The sequence below is a fragment of the Gopherus flavomarginatus genome, chromosome 19, assembly GCF_025201925.1.
Source record: "Gopherus flavomarginatus isolate rGopFla2 chromosome 19, rGopFla2.mat.asm, whole genome shotgun sequence".
NCBI classification, from domain to species: Eukaryota; Metazoa; Chordata; order Testudines; family Testudinidae; genus Gopherus; species Gopherus flavomarginatus.
In genome coordinates, this window is record NC_066635.1 from 22,318,371 (window position 1) to 22,342,629 (window position 24,259).

General features: G+C 50.2%; 1 protein-coding gene across 7 annotated transcripts; it reads left to right on the forward strand.

Moving 5' to 3' along the window:
* Positions 1-238: 238 nt before the first annotated feature.
* Positions 239-19,179, forward strand: ZSWIM7 (zinc finger SWIM-type containing 7). Of its 7 annotated transcripts, none has more exons than XM_050929040.1 (7): positions 239-383; positions 1,824-1,930; positions 2,274-2,371; positions 5,081-5,102; positions 9,191-9,293; positions 17,332-17,436; positions 18,856-19,179. In XM_050929040.1, the coding sequence occupies exons 3-7, from the start codon at positions 2,296-2,298 to the stop codon at positions 18,985-18,987; spliced, it is 438 nt and encodes a 145-aa protein (XP_050784997.1). In that variant the 5' UTR covers positions 239-383; positions 1,824-1,930; positions 2,274-2,295; the 3' UTR covers positions 18,988-19,179. The 7 variants fall into 7 exon arrangements, with proteins under 7 accessions (XP_050784997.1, XP_050784998.1, XP_050785001.1 ...); XM_050929042.1 differs by lacking the exon at positions 239-383 and adding an exon at positions 570-668; XM_050929041.1 differs by lacking the exon at positions 1,824-1,930.
* The last annotated feature ends 5,080 nt before the right edge of the window (positions 19,180-24,259 follow it).

Genomic DNA, 24,259 nt, shown 5'->3' on the forward strand with positions numbered 1-24,259 from the left:
ATGCCGTGCGGCCCCCGGAGCGGTATGTCCCAGCATGCCGTGCGGCCCTGCAGTGACACAGCCAATCCCAGCATGCCGTGCGGCCCCGGAGCGGTATCTCCCAGCATGCCGTGCGGCCCTGCAGTGACACAGCCAATCCCAGCATGCCGTGCGGCCCCCGGAGCGGTATCTCCCAGCATGCCGTGCGGCCCTGCAGTGACACAGCCAATCCCAGCATGCTGTGCGGCCCCCGGAGCGGTATCTCCCAGCATGCCGTGCGGCCCTGCAGTGACAGCCCATCCCAGCATGGCCTGAGGCACAGCAGAGGGGCACGTCCCCTCCCAGCGTGCGGGCAGCCCCCCCGAGGAGCCACGTCCCAGCATGCCGTGCGGCTCAGCGGAGAGGTATGTCCCATCCCGGCATGGCCTGCAGCTCCACAGGCAGCCATGTCCTGACTCCCGGCATGCTGTGCGGCCACACGGGGGGGCACGTCCCATCACAGCATGCTGCGTGGCCCCCCCAGAAGGGAGGCATGTCCCATAGGGCTGCCAATCCTCCAGGATTGTCCTGGAGTCTCCAGGAATTAAAGATTAATCTTTAAAGATTGTCATGTGATGGATCCTCCAGGCAGACATCCTACCAAATTGGCAATCCTAATATCCCAGCATACTGTGCGGCCCTGCAGAGAGGTATGTCCCAGCATACCCTAGTCCAAATTAAATTGAGCAGATGTTTCTGCCTGCCCCCTCATAAGCACATCAGGGTGAGCTCATGCAAGGCGTAGAGGAGGGATGCACTTGCTGTGCTAAAAGAGAGAGTGCTTTGGGTGGGTAGGATGTGTGAAAGCCCTTTGTGGACAATTCCCAGCTGTTAGTAATGATACTAAAGCAGTTATTGATAGCTGAGGCTGGAAAGTTTGTTCTGTGAAGCCCTAATTCTCCAGTCCCTCGCTCCTCGGTTTCAAGGGTGGAATCACTTGAGTAATTAGGCTGTCTCTGATAGTACTGCCACCAGTCTGGGTTTTGGCTTCTGTGGCTGCCATTTAGGGGTGCCAGGTGCCTGTTTTTTGACTGGAAAGCTAGTTGGAAAGGGGACCTGGCAATGTCCGGTCAAATGTACTGACTGGACGCTAAAAGTCCAGTTACCGCTGTGATAGTTTGCCTCCCCCCCGCCAAATGCCACCGGATGTGCTAGGATGCCAATGAGTCAGCCTGTTCTGCCAGCCTGGGTCCCCTTTATCTGGCCTTGCTGAGCTAGGCTCACAAGCCTCTTCCAGCCAAGTACACAGGCAGGGCCATGCCCAGCTGCACAGAGACAGAGACCCACTCTGGAAAGATCCAGCCTTAGGAGCTTGCCCCAGCACTCTGGTGCCCACTCCCTTTAAGAGGTACAAACCCAAAGGTTTATGAAATTTGCCCCCTCCCTCAATGTGGAGAAAGATATATACAACTTCGTGCCCTCCCAGTTAGAAATTACATAAACTGGATTATATTATACACAAGAAATAAGTTTATTAACTACTAAAGGTGAATTTTAAGTGGTAAAGAGGTAGCAAACAGAACAAAGCAGATTACCAAGCAAATAAAACAAAGCATGCAAACTAAGCTTGTTTACTAAAGAAATTGGTTACAAATAGTAATTCCTCACCTTAGATACTGTCTTAGGTAGATTCCTTCACAAGCCAGATATCTGTCCAGCCTGGGTCAAGCAGGTCTTCTCCTGTCAGTTCCAGTCCTTTTGTTTCCAGATGTTTTCAAATATCTCTTTGAGCGGGAAGGCAGAGGAGAAAGGAACTGAAGACCTTGATTGTTTTCCTCCCCCATCTTATATCGGATTTCCATAAGGTGGGAAACCTTGTTTGATTCCCCCACTTCCCAGTTGAAAAGTTCAGCAGTCCAGCCTCACCTTGGAGCAGCTGAGGCAGGTTGCCACTTGCGGGGAGCTGCCTGAGGTGAGCGCCGCCTGGATCTGACACTCCCTCCCACACCCCAGCCCCGAGACACCTCCCCCCCCATGCCCCAACCTCCTGCCGGCCCCGCACCAATTGGATTATAAACCAGAATTTTAATGAAGGTCAGAAATGCCAGTTTATAGAACTTTCCAGTTGGTGAAGTGCTGGATAAAACAGCTTTTACTGTATAAGAAATGCTGATAAATAATCAGTGCCCTTCCCTTTGCCTCATCTAGGGGTTGAAATCAGCCTTCATCCAAATAAACTGGCTCTAGTTACTGTATCTGTGGTGACTCTATTGATTTCCCAACTTCTCCCTGCCCTCTGCTGTTTTGATTACAAGGTTCGGTTGAGTGTGGAGGAAGATGGAGGCCACTTTGCCTGCAGTAGCAGAGGAGCTTTTGAAAGAGATAAAAAAGGCTTTCCAGGAGACCTCGCATGGTATGTGGAGAAAAGCACAGTCATATTGGGATGTTTGTGGTGCAGTCATAGCTTGGATAAGATGCCGAAAAGCTTTGAGATCCCATGTGAAAAAAAACACTCCTGTCCCATGGTATCACAGTCTGTCTGTAAAGAGACATGGCTACCCATGGTGGTTTATAAATACCAGTAATGTCATAGCTTTCTGGGGGTCAGGCATTCAGCGTAACCTTGCTCAGATCTTCTGAGGCCCTATATGTGGCCTTCAAAGAACATAAGGGGGCTTGAGCTTCAGAAAATGCTGAGCTCTTGCCGTTTGAAAATGGGGCTCTTTTAAAGGGACCCAAATGGGATGCCCCAAAATTGGGGCACCCAAAATCCATAGTCATAGTTACTCTTAAGCTTCTCATTTCAGCAGCATTGTACAGCCAGTGTTGTGAAGCTTTTTTGTTCTATACCTTCCAGAATTGACTGCATGTGGGTTGCCCGTATTTCCAGTTTCACCTCTGCTGGGCCAACTTTCTGAGGCTCTAAGAGGTTGAAATCCTTATTTATGGCTGCACAGTTAGCTTCAGTGTCAAAGTTACTTGTGGTGACAGTGCTGGAGATAGGACTCTTGAATGGGGATGCTAATTTGCATATCATTACCCAGAATTCATGTTCATGGCTATTGCTACAGTACTTCTGTGTGCTCACAGTCTTACTAACTTCAAAGCCAGTAACAAAACAGAACCTATACAGAAATGTTATAATTGTCCCAGTTAACCAGCAGAGGGGGCTGTACTACTGATCGTGATGGGCTTCTTGTTCAGAGGGCAGCAGCCCAAGCCAACAGTTAGGTCCTGGCCAGTTAGAGCAGCTAGTATGGAACAATTGCTATTCTCTGCACACTGCGTTACTGAGCTATTTCTGTAACCCACGCTGAAAGAGTCCTGTTGTGTGTGTTCAGATGACAAATAGGCCAAGTGTCACCTGCAGAAATGGAGTATCTGTTTAAAGAATGTGTTCTGCCTGAGCCAGAACCAAAGGAAACGGAAATACGGGGAAGCCCGTTTGACTGTCCCATTTAAAGGAATGGCACTGGATGGCTAGTTAGCGTCGAAACAGCCCCAGTGACTGAACTGTTTTTCCTGGAGCTCGGTGTAGGTGCATTATGGGTATTGTCAGTAATGTGAAACCAACAAAAAAAAAAATCAAAAAGGGCTTTTTAATGTAAATATCCCCTTGGAATGCTGGTAACATTGTACTGGGACCTGAGGACCAGAAAATGGAACCAACCAGTCTAGTTTCATTATCCAAATTGAGAAAGGTTGGAAAAGTCAGCTAACAGCAGCCATGGAGAGTACATTAGACTGTTAGAATATTTACACTTGTAATGATCTAAAGTCCCAATCCCTCAGTGACATCCATGTGGTAGACCCCCACGCCCATCCTGAATCCCATTGGAGGTAACTGAAGGATCAGATTGCAGGATCGGGGCTAAACTGTTAAGTAAAACAGGTTGAGAATTTTTTTTAATGTAATTACTCACTTTAAGAAGTGCTCCTGTTTAAAAAGAGACATCTTTCTATGCTCAAAATCAAAACCTAAAAACATCGGAGATTCCCGAGACTGGTGGAAAAGGAAAAGCATTGTTAAAAGACTAGAATTTATATGCTACAAATTTATCAAGTGACAGTTTGATTCAAAAGTAAAATTGCAAGGGAATCAGCCTGTTAATGTGAAGTGCAAGTTGTTAAAACCTTCAGGCCTTTCTTACAATTTTTAGATATCGGATATTAGAAAAGTACATGTATTTGTGGCTCCATATTACTCTTTAAAATTCATTACTGCAGCTCTGAATCATTTTTTAAAATGTCTGCAGTTAATGTAGGTCCTACATATAAGAAGTCTTATTGAACATGCGCAGATTTGTTTATATGTGTGATCTACATAAGGAGTGGCAATTGGTTGTTAGGTTGATTTAAAAAGAAATGTTTCAAAGGCATTGGGAGACTCTTGTGACTATATTAACTGGGGAGAGCCCAGCATACTTTGACTGGCTTCTGCTCAGGGATGCATATCTGGGCTGAGATCTGATGCTGGATAGGGGCCAGGACTGGAATACTGGGGAATATTGCAGATCAAGATTAACGGACACCTGCAGAACTGTGTGTGAGGAACCTGGGACTGAAATAACAAAGGGTCCTTCTGCTGAAACGAAAAGACATCTCACTGTTTTCAAGTCTGGTGCAGCTTGCATAGCAGCTGGAACCTAGGAACTTGACTGTTGGCCCCACCATCTCATGAGGGTCTGTGGATGACTCGTCTGAAACCATTCCAGCCCAGCATCCCCTATTGGTGATCCCAGGAGTCAGCAGATTTCACACCCCACAAACAGAGTCCCCCCCAATGCATTGTCCATGTGTTTTTAATCTGAGCAAGCAGGGGCTACCTGTTGTGCTTTAAGAGGTAGGAGGGTCATTCTTCACTATCAGTATCTGCCTGCGATTCTGATGCCATCACCCCTGGGGTCATGTATTGTGAATTCTCTCCCCTAACAAACCACTGCACTGCTTCCTGTGTCTCTCTGTGGTTAGAGAGGTTGAATTGGTCACTGTAGGGGACAACCCTGCATGACCTAGGGGATGGACAAAGTGGAGCCCACAGGGCCTCTCTCTGTCTCTGATTTCAGAGGATCTTTTGCAAAATGTTTAGCCAAAATGAAATATCTTTGTCTTTTTGTTGCAGTTCCTGATGCTCTCCTGCTGGCGTAAGTACTTTCTGCTCCGCTCCTCATCCCTTCCTAGAGGACACTCTCAAGTACTTTATAGTTTGCTTTTTTCCTTCTGCAGCCTTATGTCTTTTGCTGTTTGACCAGCAGGCGTTTCTCGTGAAATGTAGCTACATTTTTAGCAGGTGGTGGGATTGAATGTACAAGCCGCCTATTTGGGGGGTTTCCCTGGGGCTGCTTGGATTCCCCAATGTCTCCCAGCTATAGTCTGAGCTCGTGTTGTGAAGTGTTCTAAGCAAGGGTGAATTGGACATCCAGGGACCTGGGAGGTCTCTCCAGAGTCTTAAGGCCAGATTCAGACCAGGTGTAAGATGTGACTTCAGTGAAACCAAAACTTTCTTTCCAAATCACCCTTCCACAGCTTCACATCTCCTGATGCCTGGATGCTGTTGTGAGCACATCAGCGTCTTCGGGTTGCCCTCTCTGTCCGAGCCAGAGGGACACGTGGTTGTAAAAGAGGGAGAGAGAGAGGAACCTATAAAGGTATCCACGCAAAATAACCAGCACCTGGAAGGTCATGCTGAGAGTCTCATTACTGCCAGGATGCCTATGGAAAAGGGAGGCCGGGACTGGCTGTGATCTGAGCCTGGGAATGTGCCAGCAATGCCCACTGCCAAGGGACTGAGTGGCACACAGCCCCCACCCCTCATTGATCCATGGCAGTGCTGGTACAGAAGCAGTTTTAGAGTCACACTGTGATGCTGCATTCTGACTTGATTATGGTTTCAGATAGGCAGGGGTTGACCAGAATCTTTCAGGCCTCATTTGGCTTTGAAAATGAGTTTTGCAGTGTGTCACTAGTAAGTGGAGTGGGGTGAAATGTCTTTGATGAATAGTAAATTTGGTGAAAATGCATTGGGGGGGCGGGGATCGAAACTATTTGCAAGTTGGGATTGAATTTTGTGAATAGTCTTAGCTGAAAAACAATAGAGAAAATTTTAAAATGTCGAAATGGTCTGTTTTGACTTCGTTTTGAAGGGGCACCTCGTTTGGAAATTTAGCTAATTAAAAAGGGGTGAAAAACATTAAAAAAATGACACAATGAAAAAACAAAAAAAATGGAAGGTAAATGAAACACTTTGTTCAACCTAATTTTTTTTGGCATTTTTGTTTCGGCAAGAAAAAACAACAGAAATCAGTTTTGGTTTGAACTGAACCAAATTGAGGCGGGGCTTGACCCCCAAACTTAAAAATCAATTATTCGCTCAGCTCCTCTGGTGAGAGTCTGACTGCTCTTCTGTAGGTTGAGAGAATCATTCGTTTTTACTCCACAACTCCCTGTCCTCCATGGACCATAAGTGGGCTTGGAAGGGTTAGATGTTAATTGATAGATGTCAGAATGGTTGATTTCTTTCTCAATTTAAAAGCGAAGAGGAAGGAAAAGAATCTCATTGTAAACTGAGTAAAGTTATTTTAGTGGAATCCCATTCATAACTTAATAACTGTTGATTATTAACTACTGTCCCCTGCCCCCGCTCAGTTGCCACTCTGGCTCAGGAGTATTTGTTCTGAATCTCGCCTCCTGCAGGCACAGCATTTCAACTTGGCCGCTTAGCTATTTCCTGCTAGTACAAAGATGTACATTGATAAAACTATATTTAGGGAAAAATCTCTAAAATCTCTGCAACAGCCATTGAAATTCATTTAAATCAGCCCGTCCCAACCGTAAGCCCAATCTAATCATTAAGGAATGTGTCATGCTGGGAATCCTTCCCCACCCTCCCACTCTTTCCTTTGATGAAATCACTCCCTGTTTGCTTTGAATTTTTGCCTCTCCTCCAAGAGTAGCTCTGGCTGTTCGGCATGTAATCAATGCCGGAGACTTGAGCCAGTTGTGCTGCTTAGAACATAGAGCTCTGTCTTGAGTGCTTTGTCTCTTGACAGGGATGAAGCACATTCTTCCCAGAATAAGAGGCTTTTCTGCTTCCTTCTGTTCTTGTTTTTAACCATCTCTTCCTTCACACATCTCCTTGTTTATTGTTTACCTTTGTGACTGATCCAGACTGCACGGGTTTTTCTCTGTGGATAAAGGGTCTATAAAGCTTATCTTTATTACCTCTGAACTCTTTGGAACGCAGTCAAACCAGCAGGATATACAGATCCAAAATAACTCTTAAGCCTCTGAGCTGTTTGGACAATAGGGCTCAGGTATTATAGCCCTACGTGATGTCTAACACATGCAGATAAAAGCCTTTCTGTAGGGGTGCTGAATGTAACCGCCTCAGAAGGAATACAGAAACTCTAGTCTCCTGCTGGAAGTCACGAGCGTCCGCCCTGCTGACAAATGTGCATCATCACAATGGAATAGCAGGAGGGATTCTCTAGTCATTTCCAGCCCTTGGAATATGAGCAGGAAGCATCCGGATAGGGGACGAATCACGTGCTAGACTGTCACCGCACATGCGCTTAGCCATATACAGGGGAGAGAGTGAAGTGTTTCTCCCTGGCCTTCAGCTTTGTACTTTCCCAGCTTGCTTTGGGGCAAAGCAGAGCACTGACTTACACCTCCAGTTATTGAGACTCAACCTATGACACAACCATTGTAAAGTAATCCGATGTCATGCTTCAGGGCATGAGCTAATTTCTCCTGGGGTCAGGAAGGTGTCCCCTCGCCCCAGCCTGTGTTGCACAACAGACTAGTTCATTTCCTCCTTAGTATGAGGCATCAAGTGTTGGTCACAGCTGGAGGCAGGATTCCAGACTGACTGGACCAATGAACCCACCTGGGACAGTGACTCCTGTGCATACTTAGGCTGCTCTGTGTGCCAGAAGCACCAGTTCCTTTTCCCCATGCTCACACACTTGGTTTTTCTAATGCTGTTCCTCACTGATAACTGGTCTAACAGCGCGATGGCTCTCTGCTGTCTGCCAGAGTGGAGTGCAGCCGGCGGGCGTGTAGCTCTTCCACTTGACAACTTCAGCTGCTGGGGGAATTGGAGCCTGGCTCCTCTTTCAGGGCCCTACAGTAGGTTTTTCTTTCCAGCTCTCCTGCTGCGACTGCCAGGAGTGCAGCTCCCCTGCGAGGAAGTCTCATGCAGACAGGGCAGCTGCTGGTGTTTTTTTTTACTATGGTGTTATCTAGACCCGCAGGGGCAGATGTCACAGTGGTTTAATGCTAGTGCCTTGGCTGCACTGTGGCTTCCACTCTTTCAACTGTCAAAGGCTGCCCTGGTGATAGTAATGCTGAGAGCCTCCTATGACACCCCTGTGGATGAAGGAAGCCTGGGTCCCCTTCCCTCATGCCCCACTTGTGATAATCAGTGGACCTTAAAAGGACACTATCAAGTTAAAAATCCCCTGTTAAAGCCAGACCCTTACCTGTGTGGCTGATAATACCTGGTGTCTGCAGAGTTCAAAGACCAGGCCTGAAATCGAGGCCCCTTTTTTCATTTTAGTTGGAGACAGTGACCCACTCTCTGGGCCTCTTGCACTTGGCCAGAGCTGCTGGGTTGTGGGTCACAACACTGGAGAAGGAACGTGTCCTCCCCAGATAGAACCTGTTATTTGTCAGCTTTAAAGAAGAAAAACTTCAAAAACAATTTATTAAATCTTATTGGGGGCGTTGAAAAATCTTGGGGGATGATTTGTGATAGGGATGGAAAGCGGGGCAGTGTCTCTCTCATGTTCTTATCTTCCATCCTAGACATGAGAATATGAAAATCTTACGGATCCTCTCAGTGGGTAAGATCTGTCCCTCCAGAGACAGCCCCGCATGCCAGCAGCCAGGTTGTCTCCTGGAGTTGGGGCTGGGATTGGCAGTCCCGTGGGAGAACCTGATGAAAGGAGAGAGAATGACCAGTGGGCTTCGCTGCTCCTAATCAGATTTTATTTGGGGGCGTTGAGCACATTACACTAAGGCGGTGCTGGGATTTTTGCCGAACACCTTTAGTGATGTGCTGGGGATCCCTGGCCACACGCACCGTGGGCTCTGCTTGGTTCAATGACCTTTAAGAGAGAAATCTTGCTCCCATCAGAGCCAATGACAAGACTCCAATTGATTTCAAGAGGAGCAGGAGTGGCCCTTACATTTGCAGCACAGCCTAACCCAGGAACCTCTTCTCTTCTAGGCTGAAATTTGTATTTGGCTCATCTGCTGTGGCAGCCTTGGATTTGGTTGATCAACACTCAGTCACGCGAATCGTGTCTCCTAGTGGAAGGGCCGTGTACCAGGTACAGACCAGGCTTTCTCCCGGCTCACTTGCAAGTTCTCTAGTCTCTTTTGGTTGCTGTCTGCCCATGTGGCCCTGTGCCACGTAGAGTAAGGAAATGCACTTACTGCTTCAGAACCTCCTTAGGTAGAGAGGGATGTGACATGGAAACATACCGCATCTTAGACTGGGACAGGAGAGCCATAGTGCCTAGTGGTAGTGTAACCCCTGCAGCAAAGAACGGTGCCACTCGGCGCATTACACCTCTCCAAGAAGCATCTAGCTACTCCCAGAGACAAGACCATTTGTCTGGTCTGAGCTAGCAGCTCCCTGTGCTGTATGGATACCAGTGTTAGGAGGATGTTTTCCAGGGATCACTGATTTCAGTTTAGTATTTTCAACATATCCATCAAAGTTCTGTATCACTTCTGTCCCTTGGGAACCCGCGGACAGGGCCCCGTCTCTACAGAATAAGCTTTTATCTCTTTTTTTTACCTATCACGATATATCCCCTGAGTGTCCTGAACTCTGTGTCTAGCAGCGTGTGCTACCAACAGGAGGGTCGCTCCTTGCCCAGCCGGGGGCCATGGACTAGTGACTTTGCTGCCAGCAGAGGGAATCTGCTGCATCTGGAGGCTGTTTAGGGAACAGGTGTGAACTGAATCAGGGGGCGCAGTCCAGCTCACAGTGGTCAAGTCGCCATATCACAAAACCCACCAAAATAATTGGCATCCCTGGCAGAGAAGCGAAGGTCTGAATGGGCCACAGTGATCCAAGTGCCCTTGCCCACGGAGTGGGGTCCTCCAGGGCCAGGGTTGAGACCTGTTAGCAAAAGGGGCTGATGTGTGGAGGCTCCCCATGCTGAGCCTGTTGTAGGATAAACAGGGCTGCCATCCCCTTCGGTGCCAGTGCAGTACCTTGCACCAGGCTCAGTGCACCTCTGAAGAACGACAGACTCTGCCCTTGGTGTTGGAACAGCCCTGAGCGGCATCCCCAGCCACCCTCCCTACAGCTGCAAATGGGCTGGAATGTGCTGTCACCGCAGACCCTTCTGTTTAACCGGGGATAAGAGGAGGGTGTGGTGCCAGTTGCTCCCTGTGCCTTGGGTAAGGGTGATCATTATCACATGTTCAGGGGCTGTGCTGTTCAAGTCACGGGAGGAGCTTTCATTGCTCTTGGGGACTCCGGAGAGCGGGTGGGACCCACCTGTAAGACCCGATGCCTAAACCCAGAGGCCTAAGAGCATGGCCTGTGGGCTGGGTTGAGGGGCTGCGGTTGCTTGTTGGTGTTTCACAAGGACTGAGTGCTGCTTCCAGAGCCTTGAGGCAGCAGCTGTCTCTGGGCTCCAGTGATTCTTTGGGAAGATGCCTCCTTTATTAATTGGAGGCCTTGAGCCTTTTCCTTCCTTGTTGCTGCTCTTGTTAAATACCCAGCCCAGGAGCTCCCAGGCTCTGTGCTGTGTGTTTTTTAGGGCTAAGATGGAGCATTGCATGCTGGGATGTGATGTCTTAATCAGCTGCGCCTACATATGAAGGCTGAGGGGAGCAGCAATTTGCGCCATTTTGTCCCAGCTCCGTGCAGCCTTTGAAGTGAACCCACATTAAGCAGCGGCAGTGTGGTGTGGGGACCCCAGCTCCGCCTTTGTGCTTCTCTGTCCATGCAGGGTCAGTGCATCCTCAGCTCACCTTGCAGCAGCTCCTCGCGGCCAGCGGGGCTGGACATTTTGTATGCTGTAGCTCTCCGAGCCCCTGGGTTTCCGTTCCTTAGCGGTAACTGGACAGCGTAGTGAGCATGCGTGCTCTGTATGTGCTGTTAATGCCTTGTGTGCGGCATGGCCGGCTGTCTGACTGCCGCCCTCCCGTCTCCTGGCAGCAGTGCAGAGCTCTTCCCCCGCCTTGGCCACCAGCGCTGTCACTGTGAGGAAAGGCTGCATTGGAGGAGATCCTCCACCCAAGAAGCTCTGCTCCCTAGCTCAGTGACATGGGACGTTTCTTTGTGCTATGGCCAGTGCTGAAGACCTAGCAGAGAGCAGGGTCCCCCTGTGCCGGGCACTGCACAAGGAGAGTGAGCGAGTCCCTGCCCCAAAGAGCTCCCAGCCTTGATCGTCAGTGACCGGGTCCTACAAAGGGGCAGCTTCACCCTTCTGGGTGCTTTGGGGTGTTTGCCTGGCCAGCTGCCTACCCAGCTAGTGCACATGCTCTCTCATGTGTTCACCCCTTTGAGGGCCAGATCCTGCTCCCATCGAGTGGAGTAAAACCCCACTGACTTCAGGGCAGGTTGGACCAGGCTCTTTGCTATGTGATTGCATTTGACAATCCCCAGTGGGACCAACCGATAGTTACAGTTTTCCCTTACGGATTATCATTCACTAACAGAGGCCGATTAATGGATTTTCACTCACAAGAAGCGACTTCAGAGCTGCTCCCCTCCCTGCTTCAGGAGGCAGAATCAGAATCGGAGGTTGGTTCCTGTAGGGGAAAAGAGCAGCAAGTCTTGGCCAGTGAGCAGAGGGTTAGACAGACAAGCCAGGTTGCCAACCCACAGGCACTGATAAGTGAAAAGCCCCACACCTGCTCCACTCACCCTCCGCCCAGCAGTGGTCTGGTCTTCCCAGCGGTATCAGAGAGGAGGATGGGAGTGGGATGGCAAAATGGAGTGAGGACGTTTTCCCAGCCAATCAATAGCCTGGGGGCCAGGCAGGCGTTTCTCAGCCGCTTTCCTTTTCTGGGGTGCGGAATTGCTGCTGCTGTAAGGCCTCTGGAGAGCTGTTCTCTTGGAGTGTGTGAAGCTCCATTGCAGCGCTCCTCCTTGCAGCTGTATCCGCCGTTCCAGAGGTGCTGAGGCAAGGGGCAGAGCCCCCCCAAGGACTGTGATGGGAGCCGAGACGGGAATGCGATCAGGGACTTTGTCAAGGCCACATCCCTGAGGTGGTGAGTGGCACATGGAGTAGCTCTGGATGGGTGCATTGTCTCACAGCTCATTACCCTCTCATGGGCAGGATCCATTGACGGCCAGGGCCGGCTTTAGGGCAGTTCCACCAATTCCCCCGAATCAGGCCCCGCAGCTAAGAGGGCCCCACACCCAGTAAGAATCTCTTCCCTGGCTAAAGGCACCTTTTTAATTTTTACTCACCTGGCAGCGCTCTGGGTTTTTGGCGGCACTTCGGCGGTGGGTCCTTCGCTTGCTCTGGGTTTTTGGTGGCAGGTCCTTCAGTGCCACCGAACACACTTGGATTGAGTGAAGGACCCGCCGCTGAAGTGCTGCCCAAGACTCGGAGCACCGCCTGGTGAGTACAAGCCCCATGTGGTTTTTTTATATTATTTTTTTTTTTAACAGTCATCCCTGCCGGGGCCCCTCAAAACTGTTCGAATTGGGCCCCGCACTTCCTAAAGCCAGCCCTATTGACGGCTCAGTGCTGATGTAACTAGCTGAGGAGAGCCGTGTCAGTAGGCCAGACTTCATGTGTGCGCTTACTGCCAGCAGAGGAGAGTGTCCACTGGGAGCGAGGGGAAAGTCCTCAGCAGGGCTAGATAATGCATAGATCCATCTATCAGACAAACAAGTCTTGGACTTGCCCTCAGGAATGGTGCCCCTGCAGCCCAGGGCTCAGACGCAGATGGGAAGGGGTGTCAGTGCTAATAGATTTTCCCCAGTGCTGCCTGTGGTCCATCATCCTGGATACTGCTTCAGAAACAGCCTCCTCCCAGACACACGCCTGATATGGCTCCCTGCAGCGTAGGTCCCTTTCCCTTCCAGCTACCGAGATGGGCCAGAAACTGGCCTCAGCTTAATTTCCCCATTCAGGTGAAAGCAGCCCTTTGCCCCTCCTGCTTAGTACGGCAGTGCAGGGATCGCTGGCTAGCAGCTCCAGGCCTGATGTTACAACTTCCCTCTGGCCCCTCTAGTCTTCATCTGAAGGGCTTTCCTAGTGCTCACCTGACCTGCAGCCTGTGGGCTAAACCCAGCTCCCTGGAGCTCTGGAGTGGGGATGCCTCAAACCCACTGGTGACCTCAACAAGCAGTGTCTCATCATTGGTCAGCGGAGACACAAGCACCAGCCAGCAGCAGAGCTACAAGCCTTTATTTGGGGGGGTTAAAAATATGCAAATGTAGATGCGAGCTTTGGGATCCGGCAATTTTCAATGTTGCGAAGTCTGGGCACCGGTTAGCCACACCCAGCGTGACCAGTGATGGGTACTCAGCAGGCCATGGAAGTGAAGCCAGCCAGCGGGAAGGGGGTGAGATGGCAAATATTTTTCTCCTCAGGGTCAAGCTCAGACTTGGCATCTGAAGCCTGTTCCATCCCTCCTGCCTAACTTCCTCTTGCTCCTGTCAGCTGTTGGCCTGGCCTGATCTGTTTGTTCAGTGTTGATAGTTCACATCCTGCATCTTTATTAGATTATTTGTTTAAAATATATTTTCATTTTAATTTCCTAGAACTCTGTGGCAGCCTGCCCTGCTGTCTGTAAACAGTTTAAAATGCTCATGTGGAAATGTCTGCTCAGCTCCTGGGCTTAGCCATAGGGTGCTGTTTAATCAGATGCTGGTTGCAGGGAGATGGGAGATGATGGAGGAACCTGGTATTTGCTGGAGTGGAACACGACTCACCTGACACTTCCCCAGATGCCTATGCAGCCAGTTTTCCAGCACTGCACTATCCCTGCCTCCTGTGCTGGTTTCCCCTGGACCTCGTCTTATCCATGCCACAGACATACGCAGAAAGAGAGGAAGGTTTGAAAGATTAAAAACTAGCTCCTGGCTGCCTTGGTTCTTTGTGCTCAGGAGCCTTTTCCGCTGTGGGACCCACAGCAGAGCCTGGCTGCATGTCTAGCGACTTCCACCTCTTCCCACTCACCGGCCATGCAAGCGAGATATGTGCTCCTCTCTCTGAGGTCAGGATCCAGCTCCCAGCCTTATTCGCTCCATTGGCTTGACTGTGTCACAAGAACCCCCAAGTGGTTTCCTCTCGCAAGCTGCGTTTTGGTTGGGTTTGATCCGTCTTGAGTTCTTGCAGGAGGGGATGGACAAGCCCCTGGGAGTTTGCAAAGCAGCTCTTGTTTCCCCAAGACCGGAGAGAACAATGGGAGAAGACAGCGCAGCGTCTCAGGGGAGGGAAGCGGGGCAACCTCTAGTTCTGGCCCCTGCATTTCAGTGCTGCGTGGCCCATGGATTTGAGATACCACCTGAATCAGAGAGACGAGAAAGGCCTGTTCTTTCTAGGAGGGACAGCCAGCGCCACGGAGGAAATGCGCAACCAGAGCAACGCTGGCAGCCTCTGAACTCGGCTGAGGGAAAGTCGCCAGTGAAATACTTAATCAAACGGGACAAAATAACAAGCCTATTGCAAGTGAAACAAACAGTGTGTGGAGTGAAGGGGAACCCAGGGCAGGCAAGGTGAATAACCAGTCTCTTATCGAAGCCCAGTCTCCTCCATCGTGTAAACACACCCCGGCTACCATTTCTGCTCCCCTCCATGTCCAGGCCAGCTGGGATGCAATCCAAAAACCAGATTGGGGGACTGGGGGAGATAGATAAGAGATGAGTGCTCCCAAGTAAAATATTGAGCCAACCCCTGGCACAGTCAGTCGGTCGGCACATGGCTGGCAGAGAAAGTGGAGCTGCACTGCAGAGAAGTTCCTAAGAGAGCTGCTTTCGGGATGGCAAGCGGAGCCCTGGATTTGGAGGTGGGGTAGTGTGGGCGTTAGCAGTGCGGTGTCAGTGCGCAGAATTCGGACGGTCTCTGCTGCTTGCTCATTGTTAAACCAGGGGATACTGTCACATGTGCCTGACTGGGACCCAGCCAAAGCTCGCTGCTCTGTGGGACTAGAGCCAAAGAGTGTTTGTGGGGTAGTTGGATCCAGTCAGGGCCCCTTCCGTAGGGCTCGTCTACACAGCAAAGCTTTCCAAGTTACACTGATATAAACCCTGTGTGGACACGCTTAGTCCAGGACAAGAGTGGGGTTTTTTTGGTTTTACATAAATCCCTCAAAAGCAACATAAACCAGAGCTGGAAAAGGCCCGTGCTGGAAGAGGAGCATTCCCATGGGGATTACACCAGCATAACTCCAGCCTTTCACATTCATCCTGCAGCATGGATTACTCTAACCCTCCTACGGGGAGACAAGACCTTCGACATCAGTGGAGTTGTGCTGGGGGTCGGGCCCATGTCTAGTAACTGGGCGGATTTAAAGGAGATCAGGATGGAGACAGGTGCAATTGGTTGTGATTTCTGTGAAGCCTGGACTACAATAATAGTCTAGTCTACCCACCCAGGAGCTCGATAAGAGATTCCCACCCACCCAGGCCCTCTAAATAACCTTGTGCAGTTGGCTCCGGGTAAATCTAAGGGAGGGGATTCCCCCTTTCTGTAGATTCCCCAGGAAAAGCTGGGCCAGACCCAAGATACCAGAGGGGACCAACTATTGAATTTCCCTGGCGTTAAGGCCAGGCCAAGTCCCCTGCCTGCATCTGCAGGGCTGACGCTGCTTGGGCATAACGTGAGCTGCACATGCAGGCTAGATTGGATTCAGATCTCGGAAAGTGGGGCACCGCTAGTGTAGCCAGATTTACACTGCTGTAACTGAGAGTGTAATCTCTCCCCGCCCTGTGCAGTACCTGAGTAGAGGAGCAGAAGGCTCGGGAGAGCACCTGATGGGATTAACTCCTACAAGCTGTTTTCCTGCTTGCCAGAAGTAGGAGGTTCTGGGATGGCTTTTTCAGGCTGTTCACGTCAGTCCCAGCAGCAGCCAAGAGCGCATCTTGCCTGTCTGCTTCCCTGCACTGACAACATGCCCCTCTTCTGCCGAGTGGGGCATAATCCCCACTAGTGGTGTCTCCCCCACCCCAGTGAAGGGGCAGCACATGGGAAAGGAACACAGAGAGTTCCCCCTGAAACGGTCCCAGCACAGAGACAGAACAGCAAGGCCACTTCTCTGGAGACCTGACCTTTGTTTATTCATGAAAACTGAAATGCAACAACTGCAACTGCTTGTGGCAGCCAAACGGCCAGACCCCCTCATGGCTTCCAGCCATTGCAGCTGGCTAGGAGAAGAGTCCCCAGCAAGGGCTCCCTTCTGGTTTATTTCCATCCCTTGTCCTTTGGGGCCCGGGCTCACAAACTCCCTTTGTCTGGCATAAGATACAAGAGGTTTGTCTACCCCTTCTAGCCCTTGAGAACTTGCTGGATGGTCTGAAGATCTGGGGTAGCCTTGAGGGGTTTTACACTCATCTCCATCCGCTGAGAGTTTGGAGCCTAGCTCCGGTTTGGTGTGAGAGGGGCCACGTGCTCAGCGGCAGCTGCGTCTATTCTCTTAAACAGTTGCATCCGTGGGCAGTAGAATCTCAGCTGGTGCAGAGGAGCACTGCAGGCCCATCGCTGCCCAGTTTTCAGCCCCTGTCCCCAGTGCACAGGATGTAAGTCAGGGAGCATTTGTGGATAAGTAGACAGGGTATTGGGACAAATCTGTGCTCTGGGGCTTGCTTGGAAGTGAGTTGGGGCAGTGGGGCCGGAGCACAGCCAGACCTTTGTCTCTGGTTTTGTCGGACAGAGTTTTCAAGACAATCAGCCAGGTTTTCCCACTTCTCCTGGCTCCTTTGCCCCCTGAAGTATCAAATACCTCACAGTGCTGTTACCCGCTGGGCGAGCGGGCTTGACACTGGCCTCTCTTCCTTTAAAACACTCCCACTCTGGGTTCAGCTCCTCCCCGGGGGAGAGACGGCATGTACATATCACGCTAATGTGGGCAGTGTGTCTGCCCGAATGTCACCCTGTGGTAGCACTGAAGGAGCTGAACCAGCAGCCCCTGCATAGAATAGGCCAGAGAGTGGCTGGGGGAATCTGGCTCCTGCAGTCGCGTGAGGTTCCAGAAGGAAAGGGCAGGCATGACGTGCTGGATTCCAGGTGTCCCCTTTTAGGATGTACAGCTCCAAGCTCCCTGTCCCCAGGCAGTTTGCCTGGCAGCTGGGGGAGTAAGTTAGATGTGGTGAGTGGCAGGGAGTCAGGAGCGAAATGGCAGGCAGAGCCCTGTTTTTGAGGCCCACTCTGAATCTGTCTCTTCCAGGTCCTTGGGAGTTCAGGCAAACTGTACACCTGTTACACCTCCTGCCACTTCTGCACATGCCCTGCATTTGCTTTCTCCGTGCTGCGGAAGAACAACAGTCTGATGGTAAGCTGCCTGCCTTGAACGAGGGGGGGGTGGTGGCTGTGCTGCTGACACGCTTCCCTGAGCTGGATTTCGTATATCTGGGTTGCGCAAGGGAGGAAATGTGTAAGTGTTGAAACGTTGGAGCAATCTCTGGCCACCATACCCTGAGCTGACAATGGGGAGTCATGTGTGAGCAGCCGGGCTCATGGGATAGTGTTGGTTTGCAATGAAGTGTTACTGTTTATGACAGTAAAGATCAGTGGCCCCTGGACTCATCTGCAGGCTGCCTTGTTTCAGAGTAGCAGCCGTGTTAGTCTGTATCAGCAAAAAGAACAGGAGTACTTGTGGCACCTTAGAGACTAACAAATTTATTGAGCATAAGCTTTCGTGGGCTACAGCCCACTTCATCAGATGCATGGAGTGGAAAATACAGTAGGAAGCTATATATATATATATACACACAGAGAACATGAAAAGATGGGGGCCTCGAGAGAGAGAGTTTGTGTGTGCGCGTGCGTGCGTTCGTTCGTCCTATTGTATTTTCCACTCCTTGATCTGAGGAAGCACGAAAGCTTATGCCCAGATAAATTTGTTAGTCTCTAAGGTGCCACAAGGACTCCTCGTTCTTTTTGTTATAACCGAGTCTCTACTGGATACCAAAAGGGAGCCTCACCTGCACTGAAGGCCAGTACACTTATCTACAGGAGAGGGGAACAGTCAGTGTGGGGGCTGATGTGGTGACAAGGGTGCATGGCACAGCAGTGCTTCATAATTCACTTCCCCGCAGAGAAGACCCTTCAGTCTGCTGTGTAATATCCTGAGAGCAGAGGGACTCTCACATCAGTGAGCTGATATAGTCAGCAGGAGGCCTGTCGTCTCCATCTCCTGCCCTCCAAATAGAGGGGCCAGGCCCATGGTGTGTTTATATGGGAACCATGTGGCTTTGAGTTGACAAGACTTGGGCAAGGGCCTGCAGGAGCTAAGCAAGGAAAGAAAGACCAGGGATGATCCTGGCTCTGGCAGGTGTGGGGCAGTAGGGCCAGCCATTAGTGAGCCTGGGTCTTTCCTGTCATTGATTCACTGGAGGACACGGTGTGAGTTGGGCCCTGTGGTATCTTCCGCCAGCTGTGTGGGAGCAGGGGCACACTGCACACAAGACACCCAGGAGACCTGATGCAGGTAGGAGCCCCAGGCTGGCTGTACCAAAACCTCAGGGTGAACATTGCTTTGATTACATAGTTGATTTGGGCCCGGCTACTGCCTGGGGTAGAATTCTTTACCCGCTCTCTAGCTTGTGCCCGTGTTCGCTTTGCTGGAATTGGAACATGTTGGGGTTGGGAGGAAGCCCTTTAAACCCAGCCTGGCCACGCCAAGCCTTAATGCCAGCCTGCCATTCATGGGTCACCTATGTTGTAACTTGCTCACGCCTGTATCTTGCAGTGTAAGCACATCCTTGCCATGTACCTCAGCCAGGCCACAGGCGCATGCCAAGAGCTATCCGTCTCTGACCAGCAGCTGGCAAGCATCTTACTGGCAGAGGAAGAGGAGGAAGGACTTGGGACCATGTGCTAACACCATCTCTCCTGTAACGCCTCCCTGGCTCCTCCGAGGTACATCGACAAACATTACTAACATCCCTAAGCCAACCACGTGTTGATCAAGGCAGTTTTCCTCCCAAGCTGAATTTAGGCTGGAAATTATTGAGCAGCCCTGCACCGTTGTATTAGTTAGTTGTGTTGTAATAAATGTTATGAAGCCTCATAACATTAGGCTGAGATTTTGTGACTTCCACGCCCTTCATCTCACTTGCTGCTGTGGTTCCTGCAGGAGCATTAACTATTCCTGGGCCTCAAGGGTTTGGGACAGTGGGGTTGTGAACACAGAAACAGCAGCTTTTTTGTGATTTCTTGGCCCTTCCTAATGCTTCCCTAGTGCAGGGTTGATCTCTTATAGTAGCTTCTTTGCATCTTTTTGGGCTGACCTTTTCCTAGTGTACCAGCCTGGACCCATCCGGGGCACGCAGGGTAACCCAGCAGGTAGAAAAATGTAATTGCTACCACGTTAGGCACATACCCGGTGGTCATTTCCAGGGGGGATGTAGATGCAGCCCTCAGGAGAAGTTGATTGTATCAGATGTTTAGATGCTATGGGGCATAAAATCACAGAAAGGGCTGTAACTCCTAGAATCAGTCTGATTTTACCAAAATTGGCAGAAAGCGTCTAAATACAATTGATAATGCAAGTGTGTTTCCAAATAGTCCTGTGCTGGAAAGTTTGGGAAATATTTAACCCCTGGTGTCTATATTATGCTTTTTCCTGTACCTTTTTTGCCTTCAGTTAAAGCAGAAATCTATAGTCACATGACAGTATGAGCTTGTTTGTACCAGGTAATATCTCACAATATTTGTGTCATTTGTAGAATGGATTCATTTGAGAAAGATTTTTTCTCTCTGCTATTTTTATGAAGTTATGGAGATAATAAGACTCCTGTCCCTTAACATCAAAAATATGTTTTATAATTATCTGCTCAGCTGGAGACATTAAGCTAAACAAGCACATACAATACAACTGTGACATTAGTGTCACTGAATATAGTGACAATACACTGTACACAACTCCTATAATTGTAAGGACTCTTAGTAAAAGGTCTTGTATGAATATATCATGTGAATACTCTAATGTAACAACTGTGAACTATTTGATAGCTAATGCAATGCCCCTTTGGGCCATATTAACTGACAAAAGTCGTCACAGAAATTTGCAGGCTGTTGAGACATTTCTGCTGCCCCTCAGAACCTGTCTCTGTGTTCAGTGCTCCGTCGCTGCACTTGTTGCTGTCACAGCTGCGTGCGTCAAGCACACCAAATGTTCCCTGCAGCATTTGCATCTCCTTGTTGCACAGGCACTCACACAGCTACACTGCCCAAAGGTGAGCAGCGTGTTCCCGTACTACGCCGTTGGTGGAGACCTGGGCTAGGCTGTGGAGTTCCCTCAGGCTTGCCTCTTCAAGCCCTTCCACTTTAATTAAATATTAATTGGGCCAAAGCAGCCGCACCAGGCTCTCTGCGGTGCAGTGATGAGGGTGTTGAGCTGGGATGTTGGGGACCCTGGTTCCATTCCTGAGCTAAGTGGAACACGCATGTGAGCCTCCCTCTGTTGTTCCTCTGGAAGCGTGTCTACCTTAATTAAATATTAATTGGCCTACAGTATAAGTGCCCAACAAGCAGCCCTGTGTGGTACGGTGCAGAGGGTATTAGGCAAGGCTCCAGCCACAGGAGTAAGATATGATTCGGATTCCTGGCCTGGCCCCCATCCTCCAAGGAGCAGGATAAGGGGGAATTGAACCCAAATCTCCCACCTCCTGAGTGAGAACCCAAACCACCGAGTTACACAATGGGCCTGAGAGTTGCTGTGACCCAATTATTTAATTGAAGTGAAGCAGCTTCGGCAAGAGCACCCCACTAGCACATCCCTTCGCTCCACGACAAGCAAATGCACTTGAGAGCTCCCAGAAGCCTATCAAATCCCTTCTCCTCAGGCCCCCAGAGGAATGAAACCAGACCCCTCCCTCCCTCAAATGGCTGAGTATCCAAAACACCCAGTTATAGCAGAGGTCTCTGTCCCCTTTGCCCCTGCTGGTTTGTGGGGCATTAGGCTGATACTTAATCTCACAGGCACCAGTTTAGCACCAAACTCACCGGACGGGGTCCAGGAGCAGCTTCCTGTTGTGGGTCACACACTGCGATAGGCACCAAGCTCTATAAACAGCAGGGCTCAGCACCCCCACCCTTGCCTAGGGAGGGTCCCATTTTCAGCTGCCCACCTCTCTCCCACCTAGGCAGAGCGAGCCTAAGCACCTAACTCAGGCTTTGGAGCTCCCAGCACCTAACTCAGGCTTTGGAGATCCAAGCACGTGCTGATGCTTTTCTAGGCATCTAAAAGTCCATTGTGAAACTAGTAACTGTTTTGATGTATTACATGGTGCAAACAAGCTCATCCTGTTATGTGGCTACAGACTTTTGCCTTAACTGATGGCAGCAGAGTACAGGAAAATGCATAAAGTTTCTCCCCAGGGACTAAGTATGTCCCAACCAGCCCTATTTTGAGGGCACAGTTACATATCAATTATATTTAGAAGCTTTCTGCCAATTTTGGTCAAAAAATAAACAATGTTTCTTCATGTGGGCCCTGAGTGACATTCCCCGAGCCTAGCTCCACACTGAGCTTTGTCTGGTGGCCGGGCAGGGGCTGGCTCTGTCTCATTTGCAAACATGGCCTGTTCTCATCTGCCACCGCTGCCGGAAGAGAATGCCCAAAGGAATGACATGGCGCAAGGGTAGGTTGTTTTCAGTGGTAAATTTAAGTGTTCGTTCTGTATGTACATAACAAAGTTACTCTAACTACAAAGCCCAAGTACCAAGTGGCGAATACCAGCCATCCTATGTCCATCAAGAACACATAGGTGAAGTGACATGTGACAAATGCCTGCCACAGGCGCTGCAGAATTCCTCTGCCCTTTTACTTGGATTCACATTTTGAGAAATCTTCAGTGCTCAGTTTTTTTCCTTTCAAACAACTTAGTTAATACATGAAAAGACCCCAGTGGCCCATCCCTGCTAGGGACTGGTGACAGCAGAACATGGCAAACGTCCCCTGAAGCGAGACTGGCTCCTGACAGGGATTTGTAATGGATCCTGGCCTGCAGTCTAAATGGTCACCTACACCTATTCCTTGATCAGTCATTAAGTAACTGCTGGGACCTTGCTCTTTCATGCACTCTAAGGAGAAGGAGGCCAGCACTGAGTTTTTGTTGCAATGACATATGTGGGTTGCAGCCCTCCTCGACCCACAGGTGAGACCCTGGCTGTTCCATTCCCTGCTAAACAGGGGTGATGCAGCTAGAGCCAATGTAGAGGTTGAAATGAGATGAGTCCTGCTGAGAAGGCAGGAAGTCATCACAGCTGTGGGACGGACTGGGAGCAAGGATGTTGCAGCAGAGAGGAGCTGCAAAGGGAAGGAGAAAGACAGGGCTGTAATTTTAACCCTTCTGATAGTGGCTGAAGGCTGAACAGGCTGATCAGACACAGGTGGGACCTAACAGAAGTTGACATCAGCAGGTGCAATACCATCGAAATCACAGTTGGGATTCAGTCAGGTTTGGCTCTGGCCCTTTGTAGCTGCAGGGTAGCTAAACTGCCTCCTTGCACAATGGATGGTTAGAGTTGCCCAAGGTTAGAGGCCTCTGGTTCCCCCAAACACCCCGTCTCACACCTGCTGAGCTACAGCAACCTCCCTCATTGCCCCCATCAGGTCAGAGGCTTAGTGCAGGAAAGAGGAGGGAATTTTTTCTTATTCCGTTTAGTGCAGTGCAAAGGAAATGGAAAGCTGGCTACAGCGTTATTCAAGTTACATTTACCAATGACAGGCGGCTCTAGCCAGCCCATACCTGCCCTCTTCACAGCAACTGCCTTGCGAAGAATGGCAGGAGAGGGCCTTGGCTTCCATTGCCTGTGCTCAGGTTGCTGGCACTTCCTTCCCCACAGACTCCTCCTCCCCCTCACCTGGCCCCAGAGGCGCAGCCCAAGCCCTTTCTCCAAGCATGGGCTGTGCATGTGAAAGCTGCCCAGCGGCAACCATATTAAATACACAGGCATGAACTACAGCTCCCTGGTGAGCACATGTCAAGGTGCCAAGTGGTTCAGAGATTAAATATGCCACTTCACTGGCACTTTAGGAACCTTCTCCTAAGGCACCAGTACACAAGAGGGTGGCAGCGTAAGCCTGTAGTTTGCAGACCTAGCTGCTGTTTCTTCTTTCCCTCAGCACTGTTACTGGGGCTCATTTCTAATGGACAGGCTGGAGTTGGGTAGGAAGTCCAGCCCTTTGCCCTCCCTGTCAGTGTCGTACAGTCTTGCAGCCGTAGGCGTGAGGCTGTGCCTGTTAAAAGTCAGATTTTTGGGGAGAGGAGGGGGCTATTTTTACTGGAATTTGTGAGCCCTCTTAGAACTGAAGGCCCCTTAAAGGGCATACCACACAGCTGCTCTGTGCATCCTGACTGACAGCTTCACCCCCTTGGGAGTGAATAACAGTGCAAATGCCCCCTTGTTCCCCCTGCCTTTGTGTCATTGTGCATACCCCCGTTCACATATTCAATAGGGCTTAGTAATTTAAACCCCCCAAACACCAGGCTCGCAGAGAGTTATTTAAGCCTCAGTGCACATTAAGGTAGCCCTGCACTTCAGTGGAATTATAGAAGGGTCAGTGGCCAAGAGGGTGCAAATTAGTCCCAGAGCCAGGGCTGTGGGTGTAGCAATTTTTGACCCAGTCTAACTACCCAAGAACCAAACCTTGCTCTCATGTTAGCACCTGTTCCAGAGGGCTGGGCTGTGCCATGGGGCTGTTGCTTGCACGACGGCATTCTAACGTCACAGGCCAATTAAATCCCATCCAGGACCTTCCAATAAACAGACATAGCCCTCCCTAGCTAGGAGAAAGACTTCTCAATATCCTGAGCTCACCCCACTGTGCCCGGGGAAGGCAGCATGGCACTAGGGCTGACAGCCTTACACCTAACTGCTGTTCTGATGACTAACAGGAGCTGCAGCACTTGAGTGCATAAAGCAGCGCACACTTGGGTCCTGCTTCGTGAAGGCAGCGTGAGCTTTGCCCTTGACTTCAGGGGTAACAGGACCAGGCCCTAGGGCTCTGAGCCAAAGCCCATGAATCAGTGGAATGTTTTCACTGACTGCAGTGGCACTGCAGCAGCCTCAATGTAAATACCAGCAGGTTTTGGCTTTTTGGTAGAGCAGCAGGTGTTCACTGCTGGAGCTCGGCTCCCAGCCTC

Bases quoted from the DNA above. Each gene is read 5' to 3' on its own strand.
- ZSWIM7 (XM_050929039.1), top strand. From the start codon at position 594: ATGGATCCTCCAGGCAGACATCCTACCAAATTGGCAATCCTAATATCC. The intron at 2,372-9,190 runs GTATGTGGAGAA...CTTCTCTTCTAG, and splicing joins TTTCCAGGAGACCTCGCATG to GCTGAAATTTGTATTTGGCT. The intron at 17,437-18,855 runs GTAAGCTGCCTG...TGTATCTTGCAG, and splicing joins GGAAGAACAACAGTCTGATG to TGTAAGCACATCCTTGCCAT.